Here is a 25,236-nt window from a genome sequence, read left to right as displayed (position 1 = left end):
AGTTTACCAGGGACACAGAGGAGGTACACTTAATAGCTGCTGACCCAAGTCCCCACTTCCTCTTCCTGTCCTCCAGGTCCTTCCTGCAGTTAGAGCTGCACCCCTACCATGCAAACCAGACCTCAGCTGGTTTGGTGGGGTGACCTCCCACCCTCGGTGCAGCTCTGGCCTCACAAAGGACCAGGCTCTCACCTGGAGCAGAAAAGTCAGGGCTGTGGCCAAGTACTTCTCTCTTCCCTTGGAGTTCCTTGCCCCTCCCCAGCCTCTTTCCCATTAGGGTTCCCCTAATCATTCCCGCTTCCTCTAAGTCTTCCTGTCTCAGGGGTGGATGAACCACCTAGGGAAAATCTCCCCCCACGCCCCTCAAACACCCCCGCTATTGTCCACTGTCTCTGCCTGAGAATGTGCAGGCTCAGACTTGGACTTTTCAGGCCTCAGTATTCCACAAACTGAAGTTTTACTGAAGTTTTACTGGAGCCCAGAGGGGTTCCAGCCCCCATCTGTCCACATCTGGAGCTTGCTAACTGTGAGAAGCTAGACAACGAGGGGACGCCCCCACGCTAGTTAGAGGGGCTTGGAATCCAGGGACAGAAGTTGACAAATATCTACTATGTCTCCCTTTCAGATCACTTGGGACCCTTTTTTGTTCACAGCTGTATTGAAATTTAACTCACATATCATACAATTCACCCATTTAAAGTGTTACAATTCAATGGCTTTTAGGATATTCACAGAGTTGTGCAACCCTCGCCCTAATTCTAGAATATTTTTATCACCCCAAAAAGAAACCCCACACCCCTTGGCCATCATCCCTAATCTTCCCACCCCAAACCCAGCCCTAGGTAACCACTGATCTACTTTCTGTCTTAGTGGATTTGTCTATTCTGGACATTCCATATAAATGGAATCATACAATATGTGGTCCTTGGTGACTAGCTTCTTTCACTTAACATCATGTTTTCAAGGTTCATCCATGTTGTAGCACATATCAGAATTTCATTCCTTTTTGTGGTTGAGTAATATTTCACTGTATGGATATACCCCATTTTGTTTATCCATTCATCAGTAGATAGAAATTTGGGTTGTTTCTTTTTATTTCCTTTTTTTTTTTTTTTTGAGACAGGGTTTTGCTCTGTCACTCAGGTTGGAGTGCAGCAGTGCAATCATAGCTTACTATAGCCTCAAACTCCCGGGCTCAAGTGATCCTCCCACCTCAGCCTCTGAGTGGCTGGCTGGGACTATAGACGCATGCCACCATGCCTGGCTCGTCTTAAAATTTTTTAAATTTTAAATAGAGGCGAGGTCTCATTAGGTTGCCCAGGCTGCTCAAAGTCCTGAGCTTAAGAGATCCTCCCACCTTGGCCCCCCAAAGTGCTGGGATTATAGGTGTGAGCCACCATGCCTGGACTGTTTCCACATTTTAGCTATTATGAATAATGCTGCTATGAACATTCATGTACAAGTTTTTATATGAACATACATTTGCATTTCTCTTGGGTATGTACCTAGGAGTGGAATTGCTGAGTCATATGTCAACTCTGTTTAGCTTTTTAGTAATTGCCAGGCTTTCTCAAAGTGGCTGTATCATTTTACCTTCTTACCAGCAGCATATGAGTGTTCCAATTGTTCTGCATCCTCTCCAACACTTGTTATTATCTGTCTTTTTATTTTTTATTTTTTGAGACAGGGTCTTGCTCTATCACAGAGGATGGAGTACAGTGGTATGATCATAGCTCAATGCAAACTCCGACTCTGGGGTTCAAGGGATCCTCCCACCTTAGCCTCCTGAGTGGCTGAGAGTACAGGTGCACACCACCACACCTGGCTAATTTTTAAATATTTTGTAGATGGGAATCTCACTATGCTGTCCAGGCTGGTCTTGAACTCCTGGGCTCAAGGGATCCTCCTGCCTCAGCCTCCCAATGTGTTGGGATTACAGGTGTCAGCCACTGTACCTGGCCTTACTTGTCTTTTTTTATCATAGCTATCCTAGTGGGTGTGAGTGTAAAGTGTTATCTCATTCTGATTTTGATTTGCATTTCCCTAATGGCCGATAATGTTGAACATCTTCATATGCTTATTGGCCATTTGTCTATCTTCTTTGGAAAAATGTCTATTCAGAGCCTTAGCCTTCGTCCTTTTTTTTTTTTTTTTTTTGAGACAGAGTCTTGCTGTGTTGCCCAGGCTGGAGTGCAGCAGCCTAGTTCCAGCTTACTGCAACCTCTGCCTCCCATGTCCAAACAATTCTCCTGCCTCAGCCTCCCTAGTAGCTGGGATTACAGGTGCGCACCACCATGCCTGGCTAATTTTTGTATTTTTAGTAGAGATGCGGTTTTGCCATGTCGACCAGGCTGGTCTCAAACTCCTGACCTCAGGTGATCTGCCCACCTCAGCCTCCCAAAGTGCTGGGATTATAGGTGTAAGTCACCACACCTGGACCTGTGTTTTTTTTGTTTTTTTGTTTTTTTTCCAGACAGGGTCTTTGTCCACAGGCTGGACTGCAGTGGCATGAACGTGGCTCACTATAGCCTTGACCTCCTGGGCTCAGGTAATCCTCCCACTTCAGCCTCCCAAAGTGCTGGGATTACAGGCATGAGTCACAGCACCCAGCCTCCCTTTGTCCATTTATATTGGGTTGTCTTTTTATTGTTGCATGGTAAATGTTCTTCATAAATTCTAGATACATGTCCCAAATCATATATATGATTTGCAAAATTTTTCTCCAATTATGTGGGTTACATTTTCACCTTTTTGTCTTTTGAAGCACAAAAGTTTTAAATTTTTGTAAAAGTTCCATTTATTGGCTAGGTATGGTGGCTCACACCTGTAATCCTAGCACTTTGGGAGGCCAAGGCAAGCGGATCACGAGGTCAGGGGCTTGAGACCAGCCTGGCCAACAAGGTGAAACCCCATCTCTACTAAAGATACAAAAAATTAGCTGGGCGTGGTGGCGCATGCCTGTAATCCCAGCACTTTGGGAGGCCAAGGTGGGCAGATCACCTGAGGTCAGGAGTTCGTGGCCAGCCTGACCAACATGGAAAAACCCTGTCTCTACTAAAAAAACAAAATTAGCTGGGCATGGTGGCACACGCCTGTAATCCCAGCTACTCGGGAGGCTGAGGCAGGAGAATTGCTTGAACCTGAGAGGTGGAGGGTTGCAGTGAGCTGAGATCGCACCATTCCACTCCAGCCTAGTCGACAGGGTGAGACTCTGTCTCAAAAAAATAAAAATAAAAATAAATAAATAAATAAAAATAAAGACTACAGATAGGGCACAGTACATACTGCTCAGGGGATGGGTGGACCAAACTCTTACAAATCACCACTAAAGAAACTACTCATGCAGGGCAAGGTGGCTCACACCTGTAATCCCAGCTCTTTGGGATGCCAAGGGGGGTGGATCACTTGAGGTCAGCAGTTTGAGATCACCTTGGCTAACACGATGAAACCCTGTTTCTACTAAAAATACAAAAATTATCTGGGCATGGTGGTGCGTGCCTGTAATCCCAGGTACTCGGGAGGCTGAGGCAGGAGAATTGTTTGAACCTGGGAGATGGAGGTTGCAGTGAGCAGACATTGCACCACTACACGCCAGCCTGGGCAACAGAGCAAAACTCTGTCTCAAAAAAAAAATTTACTAATGTAACCAAAAAAAAAAAAAAAACCAAAAACAAAACAAAACAAAAAAAACACCAAAAACCAAAAACCAAAACCAAAACCCAAAAAACAAAAAAACCTTAGTCATGTAGCCAAATACCACCTGTACCCCAACACTAACCTATGGAAAAGTAAATAAATAAAAAGGTTTGAAATCAGGAAGTGTGAGTCCTCCAACTTTGCTCTTTTTCAAAATTCTTTGGGTATTGAGTGCCCCTTTTATAAGTGGTTTCCTCATCTGAAAAATGGGAGAATTTCTCTTGGAAATAGCTATGATGGCAGGAAAATACAGCAGAGAAAGGTAAGTGACGTATCATCTATACGTCTGGAGGCTGTCAGGGAAAGCTTGTTCACATCACACCCCACCCTGGCCCTGCACCTACCAGAAATCAGCTGGATGAGTCACAGTGAGATTTTCCACCCCTGCTCACCACCTCGTACACAGGATGGACTCTGTCTGAGCCTATACTTTGCCTGTTGGCTCGAATTGGATTTGTTTGGTATACAGGGTGGTTAAACTGGGAATAGATGGCAGGTCCAATTATTCTCAGCAGCAGAGGTTTAGGAATGTCCAGCCATGTGGTTAGGGTTTGAGAATAACGCAAGGGGCTGGCTGACCTCCAACTACTAGACAGTGTCATTTCCCCCAGCTTGTCACTGGTTCAGTGGCCCCCATTACACAATGAGGATAACAATCGTTGCCTTGCCAACCTCACAGCGATTATTGTGCCAGGGTACTCTCTCCCAGAAAGTCTTCCCTGACTGTCCCCAGACTGTGTGGGGTTTCTTCTCTTTGCTCCCACAGCCCCCTATGAATTTGCTTCATTATAGTATCTTTCATTCTGCGTTGCCAAAGACTGCTTTTCTCTCTGTCTCCTCCAGTCTGTGAGCTCCAGGATGGTAGGTGCTGGATTGGCTGTATCTCAGTGACCCCAGTACTCAGCATCTGGCATAGAATATGTGCTCGATGCCTGTTTTTGTTAGACTGAACAGAACTGACAGTGCTCTGAATGGCTGGTTGTGGTGGCTCATACCTGTAATCCCGGCACTTTGGGAGGCCAAGGTGGGTGGATCACTTGAGGTCAGGAGTTTTAGACCAGCCTGGCTAACATGGTGAAACCCTGTCTCTACTAAAAATACAAAAATTAGCCAGGCATGGTGGCACATGCGTGTAGTCCCAGCTACTTGGGAGGCTGAGGCATGAGAATCGCTTGAACGTGGGAAGCAGAGGTTGCAGTGAGCTGAGATCGATCGTGCCACTGCACTCCAGCCTGGGTGATAGAGTGAGACTTAGTCTCAAAAAAAAAAAAAAAAAAAGGAAAATAAGGCCACGTATGGTGGCTCATGCCTGTAATCCTAGCACTTTGGAAGACTGAGGCAGGAGGATCTCTTGAAGACAGGAATTCAAGACCAGCCTGGGCAACATAGCAAGACCCCTGTTTCTACAAAAAGTAAGAAAATTAGCAGGGTAGGGTGGTGTGCGCCTGTAGGCCCAGCTACTCAAAAGGCTGAGGCAGGAGGATCCCTTGAGCCTGGGAGTTTAAGGCTGCAATGAATGATGATTGCACTGTTGCACTCCAGTGTGGGGTGACAGAGAGAGAGAGATTGAGAGAGAGAGAGAGAGAGAGAGACCGACCCTGTCTCAAAAAAAAAAAAAAAAAAAGGAAAATAACCAATATTTGCAAAAATGTGAAGAAATTGAAACCCTCGTGAATGTAAATGGTGCTGCTGCTGTGGAAGACAGTTTGGAGGCTCCTCAAAAAGCTGAACAAGGCCGGAAATGGCGGTTCACACCTGTAGTGCCAGCTACTTGGGAGGCTGAGTTGGGAGGATCACTTGAGCCTGGGAGGTTGAGGCTGCAGTGAGCTGTGATCATGCCAGTGCATTCCAGCCTGGGCAACAGAATGAGATGCTGCTTCAAACAAAACAAAACAAAACAAAAGTGCTAAACATAGCATTATGCTATAACTCAGCAGTTTCACTCCTATGTATACACTCAAGAAAATGGAAAACAGGACTTGAACAGGTGTTTGAACACCAATGCTTATAGAAGCCTGATTCCCAATGCCAAAAGGTGGTAACATGCCAACTGTTGACAGATGAATGGATAAACAAAATATGGTATATACTTGCAATGGAATATTATTAAAAGGAATGAAATTCTGATCCATGCTACATGAATGAACCTTGAAAACTTGATGCTAAGTGAAATAAGAGACACAAAAGCCCAATATTGTATGATTCCACTTATAAGAGGTATCTAGAAAGACAAATTCATAGAGACAGAAAGTAGAACAGAGGTTACTAAGGGATGGAGCAGGAGGAAATGGGAAGTTATTGCTAATGGGTATGGAGTTTCTGTTTGGGATGACGAAAAGTTCTGGAAAGCATGGTATAGTTGCACACTATTGTGAATGTACTTAATTTCACAGCGCTACACACTTAAAATGGTAAATTTTATGTTATGCATATTTTACAATAAAGATGTAAGTGATTAGATCAATCTTATAATAAAGAGCTTATAAAAAATGAGTAGAAATGGCCAGGTGCGGTGGCTCCCGCCTGTAATCCCAGCACTAGGGAGGCCAAATTGGGCGGATCACTTGAGGTCAGGAGTTCAAGACCAGCCTGGCCAACCTGGTGAAACCCCCATCTCTAACAACAACAACAACAAAAATACAAAAACTAGTCAGGCGTGGTGGCGGGCGCCTGTAATCCCAGCTACTCGGGAGGCTGAAGCAGGAGAATCGCTTGAACCCGGGAGGTGGAGGTTGCAGTGAGCCGAGATTGCACCACTGCACTCCAGCCTGGGCGATAGAGTGAGACTTCGTCTGGGGAAAAAAAAAAAAAAAAAAAAAAGAGTAAAAAGGAGGAGAGAGAGTGAGAGAGAAAAGGAAAGAAGGGGTGGGGAAAGTTTGGGGTGTTCAGTGAGTCAGAGATTTGGGATCAGCTGCACCCTACACAGGGGCTGGCACATTGTAGGCCCTCAACTGGAGGAATGAATGAGAGAATGGTGGGAAAGGAGGGATTTTGAGAATTTGGCTATGGTAGACACCGTATCTCCTAGAATATTCTGGGAGAAAGAAAGACTAGAATTCTTCTTTTTTTTTTTTTTTTGAGACAGAGTCCCACTCTGTCGCTCAGGCTGAGGTGCAGTGGCACAATTTCAGCTCACCACAACTTCCGCATCCCGGGTTCATGCTGTTCCAGTGCCTCAGCCTCGCAAGCAGCTAGGACTACAGACATACGCCACCAAGCCCGGTTAATTTTTGTATTTTTAGTAGAGACGGGGTTTCACCATGTTGGCCACACTGGTCTCGAACTCCTGACCTCGGCTGATCCGCCCGCCTCAGCCTCCCAAAGTGCTGGGATTACAGGCGTGAGCCACTGCGCCCGGCCTGGAATTCTTTGTAAATTACTTGCGTTACCAAACTTTACTTCTTTGAATACAACTCGTTGTTGAGGTTTGGCCACACGGGGCCCTGAGCACATAAGTGGGTTCCCATAGGGGAAGCATGGAGGGTGGTAGGGTAAGGGCATCCACTTAGTCTGGTGGGTCGGGTGACCAGCTGAGCCTTACAGTCAGGAGAGGGAAGGATATTCAGGCAGAGGAGGCGCGGCAGCAAAGGCTGGAGGACAGAGATGCTGCAGGGTGGGCTACGGCTTTGCCTCTCGGCCAACTGGGCCCCAGGCCTAAGAACTGAAGCGATGGGGATGATCCACACCCAGACCATGGGATATGGAGGGATCTATCTATGGCGGGCGCTGGTCTCTTTCTCTGCGTCCGAGGGTGTCCGGAGGGAGAGAGAAGCGTCTGGAGGGAGAGAGAAGCCTCCGAAGGTCTCCCGCCGCGTGTCTTGAGCGGGGTTTCCAGCAGAGGGCGCACAAACGAGGCCGTGCTGAGGCCCGCGAGCTGCCGCTCTAGCCGAAACCTGGTCACAGAGTCGTACCGCTTCCGTCCGTCGGACAGAGGAACGGTGGAAGGAGCCGGAAGTACGGTGGGCTCCAGGCGTCACGATGGAGGAGAGTGGGTACGAGTCGGTGCTCTGTGTCAAGCCTGACGTCCACGTCTACCGCATCCCTCCGCGGGCTACCAACCGTGGCTACAGGTGATTTCCCGCCGCCAGACTAGGCTAGCTCCGATTTAACCCTTTCTCCGCCACCCGGACACACCCACTGCGGGAACCGAGGACAGCCCTGGCCAGTTTTGGGGCGAGGGGGAGCTAATGCTGCTCCTTCTTCCAGTTCCAGGCCCGAGCAGGGAGGCGGACCCAGAGTTTCGCCCGTCTCAGTACGACGCGCGGAACTCCCGGCGGCGGGGAGGGCGTTAAAGCCGTATCTAGCGCTTAGGGACCCCGGTGGGCTGCCGGGTACCCTAAACTTGGTCGGGGGTGGTGATGTCACAGACGCTTCTCTTTCAGCGCTAACCGGTGGCCTTGGAGGGATCCTTGAAAAGCCTTAAGCGGGGAGGTACCCTATCACAGACGGAAATCCCCGAGATGAGGGGAGGGAGCCCAGAGCCGGCTGAAAGGACCGGTCCCGGGGAGCTTTAAGCTGACGGTCGAAGCCTGGGGACCCCTTCCTACCCAGATCCCTTCGCACGAATTTCACCCTTGATCACAGCCTGGAGCAGTTGGGAGGACCCCATCTACATTTCTCTGATCTCTACCTGAGACGAATAAACACACAGGCTTGTAAACATACAGAGTATCTCTGCAAGGGAACACAGGAAACTGCCCTAGGGGAGGGGAACCGCCCTTGGAAGGAGACTTCCTTTCCCTTTTGTACTGTTTGCATTTTACTACCCTTTGTATGTGTTATCTATCAAAACAAGATGAAAAATATTAAACGAAGCAACGATACACTTCTTACAGACACCCTGGCCTATGGCTATTTTGTGCCACTGAGTGGTGGTGGGGAATGTTCATATTTGCGGGGGCCTGGGTGGCTATTGAAGGCGATGGTTGTCCAAGTTTTTCGGAAATACGGGATTGGCCTGCACCCCAAGAATGATGGAGCGTCCACATATCCTCTTGTTACTTTCCAGTTGTGTTACCGTGGGCTCATAGCTGATTTTATGGTGGAAAGATGTATTAGTGAACATTACATTCATGACATATTTTAAAATAGTGTTAAAAACAACAGTAACCAAAATACATTTGTTTTCTGTCATCAAACTGTAGTTGGACCATCAAACCATTGATGGTCGTCTAGCCCTATCCTCTGTTGGGTCTTTTTTTTTTTTTTTGAGACAGAGTTTCCCTCTTGTCCAGGCTAAGAGTGCAATGGCCCGCGATCTCGGCTCACTGCAACCTCTGCCTCCCGAATTCAAGCGATTCTCCTGCCTCAGCCTCCAGAGTAGCTGGGATTACAGCCATACACCACCACTACCGACTAATTTTGTGTTTTTAGTAGAGACGAGGTTTCTGCATGTTAGTCAGGCTGGTCTCGAACTCCCAACCTCAAGTGATCCTGATCCACTCGCCTGGGGCCGCCCAAAGTGCTGGGATTACAGGCATGAGCCACCACGCCCGGCCCCCTATTGGGTCTTTAGTAGGATGGGTTTGGTTCCTCTTGGTGCCCCAGAGAGTGAGGTTGTGGATTGTCAGGGCTGGCTGGTTTAGCTTAGAGGAAACTACCAGTGCCTGCAATTAAGTCTTGGAGCTCTCCTTAGCCTGAATCTCAGGCCTAGTAAGAGGAACTGGAACTGAGTCTGCTGATTTGTGAATTGAGAATCTGCATTTGTGCAGCCCTCAAGATAGCCGCGTCCAGGGTTCTTGGCACAGGGACTTCCAAGAAAAGCCGCCTGGAAACACCTGCGGTTCTTGCTATTTGGGGATTTTACTGACCTTTTCTTAGAACTAAAATTTGAAGTTAATGCTTTAAAAGAGTCAAAACAGCTGGCTGTGGTGGCTCACGCCTGTAATCCCAACACTTTGGGATGCCTCGGTGGAAGGATCCCTTCAGCCTAAGACCTCAGGACCAGCCTGGACAACATAGTGAGAGCCTATCTCTATATATGTATATTTTTTAATTAGCCTGGTGTGTTGGTACACACCTGTAGTCCCAGCTCCTCAGGAGGCTGAGGTGGAAGGATCTCTTGGGCTCGGGAGGTTGAGGCTTCAGTGAGCTGTGGTTGCACCACTGCCCTTCAGCCTGGGTGACAGAGTGAGACCCCATCTCAAACAAACCAGAGCCAAAAGAGGCGTTGCTGTAAGTTCATGGTTTCCTGGGTTTCTTCCTAAGCTCCCATTCACTTTTCTGTTCTCCTTTTCTCTTCTGGTGATTGCTCCATGCTGACTTTTTCTTTCGAGATAGTCTTACTTTTCTCAAATGGTCACTCTGATCACTGCAGTCAAGCAATGTCAGAAACAGAATCAGGTGCCTGCAACTGTTGCTTCTATAGAAAGGAAATTGGAAGGAAGTCCTACTCGGAGGAGGACACTGTGGTCTAGAGAGGGGGTCACCAAGTGACAACCCACTGCATTTTTGTATGGTTCACACCTAAGAATGGTTTTTACATTTTTTAAATAGTTGGGAAAATTTTTAAAGGAGAGTATTTCATACTGGGAACATTATATGAATGTCAGATTTCAGTGTCTACACTTCGATTGAAATACAGCTGTGCTCAGTAGAAAATAGTTAAGATACCTAAAGCATCACCACGTGCATGTTCTGTACTGCTTTTACTCTACAGCAGCAGAGCGGCCTTGTTGTGACGGGCTGTGTGCCCTGCAAAGCCAAAGATATTTACTGTCTGACTCTTGACAGAAAATGTTTGCCAACTCTTGGGCTAGAATAAGCAGCCCTTTCCATCCCCAGCATTGGGGTCACACAGCAGGAGCGTCTGGCAGAGGTTCAGTGGTGTTTGTCCCCTTAGGGCCGCGGAGTGGCAGCTGGACCAGCCATCATGGAGTGGCCGGCTGAGGATCACTGCAAAGGGGCAGATGGCCTACATCAAGCTGGAGGACAGGACCTCAGGTAACCGCAAGGGAGGCCGCACCTAGCTGAGGGGCTGCGCTCCCACTTTATGAAGGGAGAGGTGGTCTGGTCTGGCCAGGCTGCTCAGGGATCATGGGAACCTGTCCTGAAAATCAGAGACATGTGTGTACCTTTAAGCTGTACCTTTCCCCCACCTTAGTTGTAGAAAGTACTGTCTCCAGGTGTAAAAACAAGTATTTCATGTCAAACACCAGTTCCTTTTAGGAATCCTCAGGAAAATGTGGAGGCCAAGGAGAGGAGACCACAGCTTGGTCCTGGTAGGAAGTAGGAAGCCCTGGAAGTGGCCTTGAAGACAGGCGGGTGAGGATGCACAGCTCTCTGCTGCTGGGCTCTGCTTCCTACTGAGGAATTGTTTATCAACGCAGCGGTAACTCCCAGAGCTGACCACACCCATTAACTGAAGAAGCTGGAAACTGTCCTACTCAGCTCTTTCTGTAGTGAGAGGACAAGCCGAGCTGGGTTGTGTTGGAGTCAGGTGGCAGAGATCGTCTTGGGGGAAACTTCAGAAGTGCTGGGCCACCAGTGCATCTGGGTGAGCTGTGGAGGGCACTGTGCCTGAAATCCCCCTGCTGAGACCCCGAGTGGGGTCAGACACAGTGCCTGTTCAGTCAGGTGCCACAACATTCAGTCATTTATTTTTTGTAGTGTGTAGAGATATTCCTTTGTAGAGCAGAAGAAAGTGCAGAAGTTTAGAGACAGAACTGGCTGCCTCTTCTCAGAACTATGTTCTGCCTGAGCTGCTGGACGTGGGGTGAGCCACATGACCTCTGGAGCCTTGGCCGCCTCCGTGTTGAAATGGGGATCGTATTAGTTCCTCCTTCATAAGACTGTTGGAGAATAGGAAGTGAGCGGATATTTCTCTAATTGCTTTATAGACTGCGAGGCAACCCAAAGCGTTGATTTGTTCTTTGGGAACTTGGGTATTGGCGGCAGAGGAGTTTGAAGAGGCAGCTGCCATGGCCAGACCAGGGAATTTTAGCTGGAGAATTGCTGGGACACCTCAGGTAGTGTCATAAGAGAATGGTACCACCTGTTGTTCTCTGGGGAATTTGGTAACTGTGACTTTATTTATTTGAAAAAAATTTTTTTTTTTAGATGGAGTCTTGCTTGGTCACCCAGGCTGGAGTGCAGTGGCACGATCTCGGCTCACTGCAACCTCCGCCTCACGGGTTCAAGCAGTTCTCTGCCTGAGCCTCCCGAGTAGCTGGGATTACAGGCGCCCACCACCACGCCCAGCTAATTTTTTTGTGTGTGTTTTTAGTAGAGACGGAGTTTCACCATATTGGCCAGGCTGTTCTTGAACTCCTGACCTCGTGATGCGCCCGCCTTGGCCTCCCAAAGTGTTGGAATTACAGGTGTGAGCCACTGTGCCCCGGCCAGCTGTGACTTTAACATGACTCCCTAATGTAACAGCCACTGCCTAGGGCTGAGCCTCCCCTGTGGGACCCACCCCAAGGTGCTCTTAGCTCAAGGTCATGGCTGGGTCATGTTAGTCTCTAACTTTCCCATGAGGTAATGAGCATATCACGCTAGGCCAGGCTTTCTCAGCTTCAGCACTGTTGATACTTGGGGCCAAATGAGTCTTTGTTTTGGGGAGCTGTGGAGCCCAATGAGGATATTTTACAGCATTCTTGGCCTCTGTCTAGCAGATGTCAGTAGCACCCCCCAAGTTGTGACGATCAAAATTATCTCTAGACATTGCCAGATGTCTCTTGGGGACAGGGGAGCAAAATCACCCCGATTGAGAATTACTGCTGTAGGCTGAAGGCATCTTGGTAAGGTTGGAACAGAAGGCAGATAAATTGACAAGAAACTGCAGACTCTAGGGCTGTTGGTTTTGAATCAGTTCAGCCTTAATTACAAAATTACCTCTAGCCCCGGCACGTAGCTCATGCCTGTAATCCCCTCACTTTAAGAGGCCAAGACAGGTGGATCGCTTGAGCCCAGGAATTCCAGAGCAGCCTGGGCAATATGACAAAACCTTGTCTCTAATAAAAATGCAAAAATTAGCCAGGTGTAGTGGTGTACACCTGTAATCCCAACTACTTGGGAGGCTAAGGCACAAGAATCACTTGAACCAAGGAGGTAGAGGTTGCAGTGAGCCGAGATTGCACCATTGCACTCTAGCATGGGTGACAGAGCAAGACTGTCTCAAAAAGAAAACAAAAAGAAAATAAAACAGGCCAGGCACGGTGGCTCACCCGCCTGTAATCCCAGCACTTTGGGAGGCCAATGCGGGCAGATCATCTGAGGTCGGGGGTTCGAGACCAGCCTGACCAACACGGAGAAACCTCGTCTGTACTAAAAATACAAAATTAGCCGGGCATGGTGGTGCATGCTTGTAAACACAGCTACTCGGGAGGTTGAGGCAGGAGAGTCGCTTGAACCTGGGAGTCAGAGGTTGCAGCGAGGCGAGATTGTGCCATTGCACTCCATGCTGGGCAATAAGAGTGAAACTCTGCCTTGGAAAAAAAAAAAAAACAACCAACCCAAAAAACAAAGTTCTCTCTAAACCACAGGATTCAATAGAAGCTATTTGATTAAATACTTAAAGCACCAGCCAGGTATGGTGACTCATGCTTCTAATCCCATGGCTTTGGGAGGCCAAGGTGGGAGGATGGCTTGAGACCAGGAGTTAGAGACCAGCCTGGGCAACATATGAAGACCCTGTCTCTAACAAAAGAAATTGAGTGGGCATGGTGGCATGTGCCTGTATTCCTAGCTACATGAGAGGCTGAAGCGGGAAGATTACTTGAGCCCAGGAGTTTGAGGCAGCTGTGAGCTATGATGCACTGCACATTGCACTTCAATCTGGGCAACAGAGCCCAGACCCTGTTTCTTTTTTTTTTTTTGTCACCTTGGCTGGAGTGCAGTGGCACAATCTCAGCTCACTGCAGCCTCCAACTTCTGGGATCAGGGATCCTCCTGCCTCAGCCTCCCAGGGAGCTGGAACTAAATGTGCGTGCCACCATGCCTGGCTTATTTTTACATTTTTTCTAGAGACCAGGTTTCACCATCTTGCTCATGCTAGTCTCAAATTCCTGGGCTCGGCCGGGCGCAGTGACTCATGCCTGTAATCCCAGCACTTTGGGAGGCCGAGGTGGGCAGATCACCTGAGGTCAGGAGTTCAAGACCAGCCTGGCCAACATGAGGAAACACTGTCTCTACTAAAAATACAAAAATTAGCTGGGTGTGGAGGTGCATGCCTGTAATTCCAGCTGCTTGGGAGGCTGAGGCAGGAGAATCACTTGAACCTGGGAGGTGGAGGTTGCAGTGAGCCGAGGTCGCGCCGCTGCACTCCAGCCTGGGCGACAGAGGGAGACTCTATCTCAGGCGGCAAAAAAAAAAAAAAAAAAAAAGGTATAAATCAAATTCCTGGGCTCAAGCAATGCACCCCACCTCAGCCTCCCAAAGTGCTGGGACCACACCCAGTCCATGACCCTGTTTCTAAAAAACAAAACAAAAAATACTAAAAGCAACAACAGACGTCAGCACATACAAAAAACTGATGCCAGTCATAAATGCTCGTGGAAATTTTATGTTGCGCTGCACCTGTCGAGTGCTGTAGTTGACAAGGTGATGTGTTTCACAAGGGCTCCTTTTAAAGCTAGTCATGCTTGCCCTGTCTCAGATTGAATTAAATCAGCCTGCTTCAGATTCCCTATGGGTGTGAAAACTTCCTCCCTTATTTCCTCGGGGCTTACTGGCCCCTCTTATAGTCCTGCCTCAGGTACTAGGCCTCTTCAGCAGGTGTGATTACCTAGGTCAGGGCTCACCTGTTCTAGGACACTCAGGGTTCAGGTAATATAAGTGGGTAAAGCAGATGGAATGGATGGGCTAGCAGCTCCAGCTGCTCAGGTTGGCTTGGAGGCTTAGCATTAATAGAGCTTAATTTTAAGAGAGGCCAGGCAGAATACTAAACTGGGCTAGATTTGACCTGTAAGCTATCTCTGACTTAAGCCTTTCCTTAGTTATATTTTCTGTGTCTTCCCTTTAGCAAGAATGGATTTGATTTGAATTCCAGAGTAAGATTTGCCGATCTGTCCCAGCTGGCTAGAGATACCTTGCGGGGAAAAAGGCCCAGTAGTCTGGTAGAAACACCTGGCTGGAAGGGGGCTCAGGGCTCAGTGCTCAACCTAACCTGTGCTTTCAGGGGAGCTGTTTGCTCAGGCCCCGGTGGATCAGTTTCCCGGCACAGCTGTGGAGAGTGTGACAGACTCCAGCAGGTACTTCGTGATCCGCATCGAAGACGGAAATGGTAGGCATGGGTCCTGGTGCTTCCTCCTCTTGGGATAGGTTTTCTCAGCCGTGGAAGGTGGGATTGATCATGTGTTGTCCCCCAGGGCGACGGGCGTTTATTGGAATTGGCTTCGGGGACCGAGGTGATGCCTTTGACTTCAATGTTGCATTGCAGGACCATTTCAAGTGAGTGGTTCTGGGAGACACATGCTCATGCCCCTCCCTTCTTTCCCTGGACAGAATGATCTCCCAGGTTAGGATACCCAAGTGGTTGTGTGTGATTTGTCTGGCAACAGAGACTCAGGAGAACCCAGGGCAAGCCACCTGTCTGCTCTGCCAATGTTCATCTCTGCTGTAAAGCCTTGTCCTTTACCCAAGGCCCATCTCTGCCATCCCAGCCTTCGGGCCTGCCACCTGTCTTCCCTTACCAGGCCCCTGAGCAGTCAGAGTCCTCATCATCCTCCTGTGGCCTTTCTGGGCCTGCTCCTCCATGTCATCAGTGGCGCTTGGATTCCCAGGGCACCCAGCAGATGCTCTGATGTCCTTTTCTGAAGCTAAGAGACAGGGCAGGAAGTCCTCCTCCACCATCTGCAGGGCTTGAACTCAGGCTGCCAGTGAGTGGGCTGTGCCCGGCCACTCATGTGGGCGCCTCTGGCTCTTCCCTGACCTGATGCTGCTGCATGGTGTGGTATGGAGGGTGGGGGAGCTTTGTGTTGCCCTCTACTTCTGGGTATCTGTCTTGTCTCCCTGTCTACCTTCTGAGTGTTTGAGGGTGTGTAGAGACCGCATCTTAGTTCTTGTGCCACATGCTGTAGAGGGAGGGGCAGGCTCTCACATGTGTCCTAGAGACAGTGTTAGGACCCTCTACATGAGTGATCTCACTGAACTCGTAGCCATCTTGAAGACCTATAGAATTGTGGGCGTATTTTGCTGACGAGGAAACCAATGTGCTTGCAGCTACTTAAGTGTCAGAGCAGGATTTGAATTCAGGCCTCACTCCCAAGCCTGCACTCTTTCTGCCACCCCGTCTCACTACGAGGCTCAGCCTGGACTGATGGCAGGCAGTAGTGAAGTGAGCCAGTGATTGCAGGGCAGCTGGTCTCTTCCTTCCTCACCTTTTTCCTCATGTTCTCTCCCCAGGTGGGTGAAACAGCAGTGTGAATTTGCAAAACAAGCCCAGAACCCAGACCAAGGCCCTAAATTGGACCTGGGCTTCAAGGAGGGCCAGACCATCAAGCTTAACATCGCAGTGAGTTCCACCCTTGCTTGACTGTGGTGGCCATGGTCATGTGATACTTGTGGCCACCCAGAGCCCATCGCTCTTCTTACGGTTCAGCTCCTTCAGTTCAGCAGGTGTTTAGTGAGCATCTGCCTTGTGCCAGGTCCTGCACCAGGGGTGAACGAGAGACCTCTATTGTGTAACTCAGAGTTAAACTGAGACAGGCAGGTAAAAATGTAATTACAACATGGCAGGAAAGGTTCCATAACTAAGGGATGCCCTGGGTGCCATGGGCCCCTAGAGGAAGGGCATGCAGCCCATAGTTTTGGGAACCAAGTAAGGCTTACTGGAAGAAGGGACCTGTAGGCAAGGGAAGAGTGATCAAAGAGGACCAGCAGGTGCAAAGCCTCTGAGCTGAGAAGGAGCATCAGTCATTTGCTGCCAGAAGTGGTGTTTCTGTCCTAGCTATTAGAGTGCATCAGGAGGGACCCATGTGCTCATCCCAGGCTGTGTCTTGAATGAGGAAGATTTGGGAGAGTTCTGGCAGGAAGGCGTTGAGGTGGACACTGGGAGTCCTGGGCAGCTTCTGCTGATGGTGTTGTCCTGGCTCCTGTGTCTTTGTTCTGAGCTACTCTACCTCTGGCTTCCCCCAGTCAGTTCCTGTTCATAGGAACAGGTTGGGCTGGGCTGGGCCGGGCCGAAGTTGACCTTTACCTGGCTGCAAGGGTGGAGAGGGGAGATGAGGTCAGACTCATCATTGGGGGCACCCAAGGACCAAGTGGACTGGTTTTTGTTTTTGCCAGGAATACTGTGTTGAGATGGATTTGTTTTTTGAAGAAGCTTTGTAACGCTAAAATAATGCTTTTCCTCTTTACTTACCGTCTCTTTCTCCTCTTTTCTGCTTCGTGCTGGTGATTTGGGATCCTTGAAGTTGGCCAGCTGGCCCTTAAGAGAGAAATGCTAGTCCAATCCAGTGGACTGGTTGGGATGTGATTCTTTCTCTCGCTTGGAGGAAACTAACATTTAATGAGCACCGGCTGTGGGCCAGGTAGTGTTTTTAGGCGTTTCTCATGTAAATTAAACATCTCCCTTTCCTCCATGAGATGAGGAAATGGAGGCTTAGGGAGGGTTGGGGACTAGCCCAGGGTCACAGAGCTACAAATAACTGGCACAGCTGTACTCACACGGAGGTGTTTGAGGTCTTTTGACTTCAGGGCTGGACTTACTATTTTATTAAGCTGCTGCTTTCCTTATAAGTAGGGAACACATTATCTTCATCTGTGTGACTTGTGCTGGTTTCTGGCTTATGCTTGGTGCTCAGTTTTTTTTTTTTTTTTTTTAAGCATTTTCTTGAAGTATAATATGCATGTAAAAAAGTGTACAAATCATAAGTGCAGAACTTAGTGAAATTTTAAAAACCTAATTTATAGGCCAGGAGTGGTGGCTCCTGCTTGTAATCCCAGCACTTTGGGAGGCCGAGGCGGGCGGATCACCTGAGGTCGGGAGTTCAAGACAACCCTTACCAACATGGAGAAACCCCGTCTCTACTACAAATACAAAATTAGCCGGGCGTGGTGGTGCATGCCTGTAATCCCAGCTACTCGGGAGGCTGAGGCAGGAGAATTGCTTGGACCCGGGAGGCGGAGGTTGTAGTGAGCCGAGATCAAGCCATTGTACTCCAGCCTGGGCAACGAAAGCAAAACTCTGGATCAAAAAAACAAAACAACCCAATTTATAAACTTGCACCTCGCTCAAGATGCAAAAGATAGTAAGCACTCTGGAAACACCTCTCCTGGCCCCTCCCAGTAACTACCCTGAGTAACCCTATACTGACTTCATGTACCGTAGGTTTCGTTTGTTCTTAACTTTCATAAGTTGAATCATACACCTAATCCTGTTTTGGGATGATTTCTTTCTCTTACTCAATGTAATTTTTGTGAGAGTCATCCATGGTGTTGTGTGTAGTTTGTTCATTCTCACTATTGTGGCATGTACCATTGTGAGAATTCATCCAATTTATTTATGTTTTACTGACGATGGACATTTGGGTAGTTTCCAGTTTGGGGCGATTACAAATAGTGCTGCTGTAGATGTTTGAGTTCATGTCTTTTGGTGCATATATGTATGATTTCTGTTGGTTTATATCTAGGAGTAGAATTGTGGAGTCATAAGTTTAAGTTCCTATGTTGAACTTTATAGATCCTTTCAAGTAATTTTTCAAAGTAGTTTTACCAGTTTATGCTTCGATCAGCAGCACATGAATGGTTACTCCATGTCATAGTCAATACTTGATAATCTACATTTTAGCCATTCTGGTGAGTGTGTAATGGTTTATCATTATAGCTTTGATCTGCATTTCCCTGATGAATGAAGTGGGGTGCTGGGTTTTAAAATGGACCTTATTTGTGATAGATTCAGAATGATGATGCACTAAGTGTAGCTCATAACAATGGAGGTGCTAGGTAGGACCATCTTTTGGTTACACAGATGTTAGGGCTCTGGGGTCACCCTGGCCCTCATGGGGTTTTCTGGTAGCACTGGGACTCCAGCAGAACTGGCTGATTTGCATTCCTCTTCCCTGTTTAGAACATGAAGAAGAAGGAAGGAGCAGCCGGGAATCCCCGAGCCCGGCCTGCCAGCACTGGAGGGCTGAGCCTGCTTCCCCCTCCCCCAGGGGGCAAAACCTCCACCCTGATCCCTCCCCCTGGGGAGCAGTTGGCTGTAGGGGGATCCCTCGCCCAGCCAGCAGTTGCTCCCAGTTCAGGTTAGTGCTCAGTGGGCGACTGCTGGATTGGTACCTGTGTGCTCCTCTTCTCACTGGCAGCTGGGCCCCATGGTTTTCCCCCTGTCACACACATGGATTGGTAATGTAGTACCTGTCCGTGTCAAAGAAGAAAGGTGGGCACCCAAAGCTGATTCTGCACACGCTGGTAAGGGGCTCCTTCTAGTTGGCCTTTATGGCGTCTGCCTTCCCCTGAGAGGCCGGGGCTGGGATTTGTTTGTTACTGTGAAATCATCAACATGTCAGTTCCTGGTTCCCAGTGTGTGCTCAGTGGGTACTGAGTGAGTGGGTAATGGAGACACTGTCTCTGCTCACGTGTAGTGTGAGAGATGAGTCACAGCACAGAGACCAAATGTGTAGGCCTAGACCCACCATCAGCTAGTGTGATCTGGGGAGGTTTCATGAAAGAGGTGACATTGATCTGGACCTTGAAGGAGGCAGATAGAGTGGGAGTGGTTGGCATTCCAGGCAGAGAGAACATGAATGAGGCCAAGACTTTTAGACACCTGGTGTATTTAGGGAGATGGGTACAGCATAAGGTATGCCAAGGTGAGTGGTGGGAAATGAGATTTCGTTTGGAGTGAGCACCTCGGGTGTGGAAAGCTGAGAACATTTGCCCCGGCAGCTTGTGCTGAGGAGCCCTTAGGAGACCCTGGGATTCTGGAAGTGAGTGTCTAGTGTCAGCCTCTGACCACGCTGGGGTGCCAGCCCTTTACCTCTACCTCCCCACCCTGCCCAGCCCAGCTTGATGCTCCTGGCCTTCTCCGGACTGGGCGATTGTTACCAGCCTGCCTTCTGCCCACAGCTCTCCCCAGCTTGCAGGCAGGAAGCCTTCCTGCTGTGCTGATTCCTAAGCATCCCCAACATCGGCTGCCCTATCTGGAGGTCAAGCTTCAGGCTTCAGCCCTGGGGGGAATACTCTAACCTGGAGAGTGGCAGAAGGGGCAGTCAGAGAGCCCCTGCCTGGTACTGGGAACTGTTCTTTAAGCGTTACTTCTCAGAGTGGGGTCATAGGACCACTTGCCTTGGCATCGCTGGGGGATAGGGGCAGGAATCTGCATTCTTATGTCTATTTTTTTTTTTTTTTTTTTTTTGAGACGGAGTCTTTTTGCTCTTGTTGCCCAGGCTGGAGTGCAATGGCATGATCTCGGCTCACCGCAACCTCTGCCTCCTGGGTTCAGGTGATTCTCCTGCCTCAGCCTCTCGAGTAGCTGGGATTACAGGCATGCGCCTCCACACCCAGCTAATTTTGTATTTTTAGTAGAGACGGGGTTTCTCCATGTTGGTCAGACTGGTCTTGAACTCCCGACCTCAGGTGATCCGCCCACCTTGGCCTCCCAAAGTGCCAGGATTATAGGCGTGAGCCACTTTGTCCAGGCCTTATGTCTATTCATGTTTGTGTGTTGACTAAAGTCTGAGAGCTACTATCTTAGGCCATCCCTTGGTTGCTGATGGTTATTTATTTATTTATTTATTTATTTGAGATGAAGTCTTGCTCTGTCACCCAGGCTGGAGAGCAGTGGCATGTTCTCGGCTCACCACAACCTCCGACTCCTGGGGTCAAGCGATTCTCCTGCTTCAGCCTCCCGAATAGCTGAGATTAACAGGCATGCACCACCACGCCCACCTAAGTTTTATATTTTTAGTAGAGGCAGGGTTTCACCATGTTGGTCAGGATGGCCTCGATCTCCTGACCTTGTGATCTGCCCGCCTCAGCCTCCCAAAGTGCTGGGATTACAGGCATGAGCCACCACACCTGGCCTTGCTGATTCATTTTTAACAGCATTTTAATTTTAATATGGTGTGCTTGCTGTGTGCCGGGTAGAGTTCTAGGCAACTGGCAGGTATAGCATCAAGTTTTAGTTCTCAAGGGCTTGTGTTCTGGTGTCTGAGACAGGCAGTTAGCATGTCTACAAACAAAATGGTGTCAGATAATAAGTCATAAATAGCAACATTCATGAAGCACTTACTATATGAACAATATGGTTGGGTTCAAATTTCAGCTTACCAGCTTTGTGATCTTTATTAATTAATTTATTTTTATTTTTTATTTTTGAGATGGAGTTTTGCTCTTGTTGCATAGGCTGGAGTGTGACGGCATGATCTCAGCTCACCGCAGCCTCTGCCTCCCAGGTTCAAGTGATTCTCCTGCTTCAGCCTCCTGAGTAGCTGGGATTACAGGCATGTACCACCACGGCTGGCTAATTTTGTGTTTTTAGTAGAGACGGGGTTTCTCCATGTTGGTCAGGCTGGTCTTGAACTCCTGACCTCAGGTGATCCTCCTGCCTTGGTCTCCCAAAGTGCTGCAATTACAGGCATGAGCCACCATGCCTGGCCTACTTATTTATTTTTAAGATGGAGTCTTACTCTGTTGCCCAGTCTGGAGAGCAGTGGCATGATCTCAGCTCATGGCAACCTCCGCCTCCTGGGTTCAAGCAATTCTCCTGCCTCAGCCTCCCAAGTAGCTGGCATTACAGCTGTGCACCACCATGCCTGGCTAATTTTTGTATTTTTAGTAGAGACAGGGGTTTCACCATGTTGGCCAGGCTGGTCTCAAACTCCTGACCTCAGGTGATCCACCTGCTTTGGCCACCCAAAGTGCTGGGATTACAGGCTGAGCCACTGTGCCCAGCCCAGTTTTGTGATCTTTAGAAAATCACTTCTCCATGCCTCATTTTTCTCATCTGTAGGATAGGGGAAGTAATGATACTTAAAATATAGGTTTCTTGTGAGGATCAAATAAACTAATGTATGTATAGCACTTAGAACAATTTTTGGAACATTCTAAGTGCTTACTGAATGTTAGCTCTCATTAATATCGTTATTGCCACTATATGCTGGACCTGTTCTAAGCATTCCATGGGTATTTAATCCTCACACCAGTCCTATGGAGTAGTTCTGTTATTTTCACCATTTTAGAGGTAGGAGAATGGAAACTGAAATGACCTGCACAGTCACATGGCTCGTCCCAATCTCTTTCCCTAGAGACTGGGGTGAGGTTCACAGAAGATAATGTGCCTTGAGTACTTGGTGAGCATTGAGGACCCTAGTTTTATCTGTTCTCCTGGCCCAGATCAGATTAGAAATAGCAAATTAATGTGAAGGCGGAGTGTGGCAAACACAGGCCCTTCAGAAGGGACAGATGGCAGCACTGGGGGAGGTGCCAGAAAAGCACAAAAGCAAGCATTGTAGCCCCATGGTGTCACCCACCTTGGTGGAGAGATAGGAATGCGCTTCTGTGTGAGCTCTTGGGAACGCTCTTCCTGACCCCTAACCAGTTTGGGGCCTGGGACTCGGCACGTGGCTGGCACATAATGTTCTCAGCTAGTTGATCCAGACATGGTAGTGCAGGCTTGATATGAAGATGATCTTGCAGTTTTGGTGGACATTCTCCGTTCAAGAAGCTGAGCCAGGTTATAGTAAATTTTAAATAGATTTCAACATGAATGGTTGATAACAAAGTCAGCTTCGGGTATGCATGATAGATGACGTGAGACTAACCCCAACTTCGCCAGCACCCCTCCTTCCACCTTGTGTGTGGCTTTCTGCTTTTTCTCCAGAGCCCTCAAGGGCTGGTGGGAAGATGCTGGAAGTGTGGCAACCCAGTGGTGTTTTGTTGCCCAAAAACTTGTCTTGGTGTGGCTTTCCCAGCTACCTGGTGTCATGAGACTGTTCACTGAGTCTTATGATTTGGTCATGGAAACAACCAGAAAGAGAGGTCTCTGACTCCTCTGTCCCCTCTTCTCTTTCTATGGGTCGGACTCGGGAACATCAATAGGAGGTGCTCCTGTACCCTGGCCACAGCCCAAGCCTGCCACCGCTGACATCTGGGGAGACTTTACCAAATCTACAGGGTGAGGAGGGCCATGTTCTGTGGGGGACTGGGGCCAGGGCCATTGCTCTACAAACCTTGTATTGTTCCACACGCCTGCCTTCTGGTGTTAGGATTAGGAGTAACAGTTTTAATTTGGATGTTTTCTTTTCTTTTTTTTTTTTCCTTTTTTTTTTTTTTGAGAGGGAGTTTCGCTCTTGTTGCCCAGGCTGGAGTGCAATGGCCTGATCTTGGCTCACTGTAAACTCTGCCTTTCAGGTTCAGGCAGTCCGCCTACCTCAGCCTCCCAGAGTGCTGGGATTATAGGCATGAACTACCATGCCCAGCCCAAAATACGTAATTATTGATTGCTGAAAATGTCAAATCCTAGAAAACGCAGCATTCTTACACGTAATGTTAACATCGTTCTTAAACAGTTTTTAGCCTAAGATTCATTGGAGGAGTCCGATTTTTCCCACAATAGACAGTTCTGATTCAGATGATTCTGGAATAACTCCAAGAACAGTTTTTGTATTTTATATTTTATTTTCACATTGAAAATCAGTCAGATTTGCTTCAGCCTCAAAGAGCCTGTTTATGTAAAATTAAATGAGGGCTGGCAGTGAGCTGCACTCTTTTTTTCTAGATGGGAAAGGGGTTAAGCCTCTTCGGCCAGGCATGTTGGCTCACACCTGTAATCCCAGCACTTTGGGAGGCTGAAGCAGGCAGATCACTTGAGGCCAGAAGTTCAAGACCAGCCTGGGCAACATGGCAAAACCCTGTCTCTACTAAAAGAAATACAAAAATTAACCAGTCATGTAGTTCCAGCTACTAGGGAGGCTGAGGTAGGAGGATCGTTTGAGCTCAAGAGGTTGAGGCTGCAGTTAGCCTTGAGTGTGCCACTGCATTGCAGCCTGGGTGACAGTGAGACCCTGTCTCAAAAAAACCAAAACAAAACAAAACCACACACAAAAATGATAAATACAGTTACATTAACTATTTAAAAAAACATTGAGGGCCAGATTTGGTCTCTGTGCCAAAGTTTGCTGACTGCTGCTTTAGAACATTTAGGAACTGGCTTCTTAGAGCTTTTTCGGTCCAGAGAGAAACCACCTTTTATCTGCTTTGGATTTTCAAAGATCTGAACTCCCCCACCCTTCCCTGTCTTCTCTTTACAGATCAACTTCCAGCCAGACCCAGCCCGGCACAGGCTGGGTCCAGTTCTGACCTGAGCACAATTTTTCCTCATGTGACTTCTGGGAAGGAGCTCCCTCGTCTGGGCCAAAGGAAGGAGGGCGAAGCACTCCTCAGCTGGCCTGTGTTTGGAGCATGAATCTCTCCTCTCCTTGTCTGGCTCTGTTGACAAACTGGGCATGTTGGGCAGTAAATTGGCACCATGTCACACTGTTTCCTGGGATTCAAGTATGCAACCAGAACACAGGAGAAGAAAAGCTCCAGGATCCTTGTCTCCATCTGTCCTCTTGACATGAGAGAGACTCTGAGACTTCTTCCATTGCAATGACCCCTATTAAACACAAGCCCCCAAAGCAAAAGAATAGGTTAAGTTTGCTGCCTGGATTCAGACCAGCCCTTCCCAGGGTCTGCAGGTGTCATGTGATCACTGTTCAGCGGGAGGCTTTCTGTACCCACACTGGCTGTAGCCACTTCAGTCCATCTGCCCTCCAGAGGAGGGGTTTCTTCCTGATGTTTAGCAGGTTTAGAGGCTGCAGCTTGAGCTCACAATCAGGAGGGAAACTGGAAGGATTAGCAGCTTTTGAAAATGTTTAAATATTTTGCTTTGCTAATGTGCTGATCCGTACTAACTCATCTTTGCAAAAGGAACTGCTCCTTCAGCGTGCCGCAGCAGGGGCCTCTGAAGGGACTCCTCACTGTGTGCAGCTGCCCTGAGCTTCAGGCAGCAGTGTTCATCTCTGGCAAGTTGTCTGGTTCCCATGTATTCTCAGCCAGGCAGGCAACACAGAGCCAGGGCGGGTGCTGGAACAGTGTTGGGGCAGGAAGGTGGAAGCTGTTGTCACGGGGCTGTGGGAGTCGCCACTCTGTCTGCTGGTGGCGCTCTCGGCTCGCAGGTTCACAGTGCCGCTCCTGGCAGACTTGGGTTTTCTCTTTGGTGGTTTCTAAAGTGCCTTATCTGCAAACAATTTCTTTTCTCCTTCAGGAACTGTGAATGACTAGCAGAAGGAGCTCAGTAAACTAGAAGTCCAGGGTTGCTTGGTTTACTGGTTTATAAGAAATCTGAAAGCACCTCTGAAATTCCTTTTATTAACTCACCTCTCAGTTGAAAGATTTCATTTTTGAAGGGTCAAGACCATGAACTGAAAAAAGTGTTGGCCTTTTTGCGGGACCAGATTTTTAAGATAAAATAAATGTTTTTACTTCTGTCATTGTATGTGAAAGATGAATGTGTTTCTGGCCGCATGGCTGCTATACTCTTCAGGGTGCCACAGTTAGACTCATGGCCACTCTCTCACCACTGACCAAGTGTCCAGATTGAAAGTTCAGGGCTGG

General features: G+C 48.3%; 1 protein-coding gene across 2 annotated transcripts; it reads left to right on the top strand.

The window, feature by feature from the left end:
• Positions 1–7,626: 7,626 nt before the first annotated feature.
• NECAP2 (NECAP endocytosis associated 2) lies at positions 7,627–25,112 on the top strand. 2 transcript variants are annotated; one of them, XM_007980361.3, is made up of 8 exons: positions 7,629–7,766; positions 10,538–10,638; positions 14,813–14,917; positions 15,003–15,084; positions 16,039–16,147; positions 18,704–18,881; positions 22,678–22,753; positions 23,889–25,112. In XM_007980361.3, the coding sequence occupies exons 1-8, from the start codon at positions 7,675–7,677 to the stop codon at positions 23,935–23,937; spliced, it is 792 nt and encodes a 263-aa protein (XP_007978552.1). In that variant the 5' UTR covers positions 7,629–7,674; the 3' UTR covers positions 23,938–25,112. The 2 variants fall into 2 exon arrangements, with proteins under 2 accessions (XP_007978551.1, XP_007978552.1); XM_007980360.3 differs by lacking the exon at positions 22,678–22,753 and having other exon boundaries at positions 7,627–7,766.
• Positions 25,113–25,236: the final 124 nt, after the last annotated feature.

This window comes from Chlorocebus sabaeus, chromosome 20 (assembly GCF_047675955.1).
Source record: "Chlorocebus sabaeus isolate Y175 chromosome 20, mChlSab1.0.hap1, whole genome shotgun sequence".
Classification (NCBI taxonomy): domain Eukaryota; kingdom Metazoa; phylum Chordata; class Mammalia; order Primates; family Cercopithecidae; genus Chlorocebus; species Chlorocebus sabaeus.
Note: the sequence above shows the minus strand (reverse complement) of the source record. Positions and strands in the feature narration are given on the sequence as shown.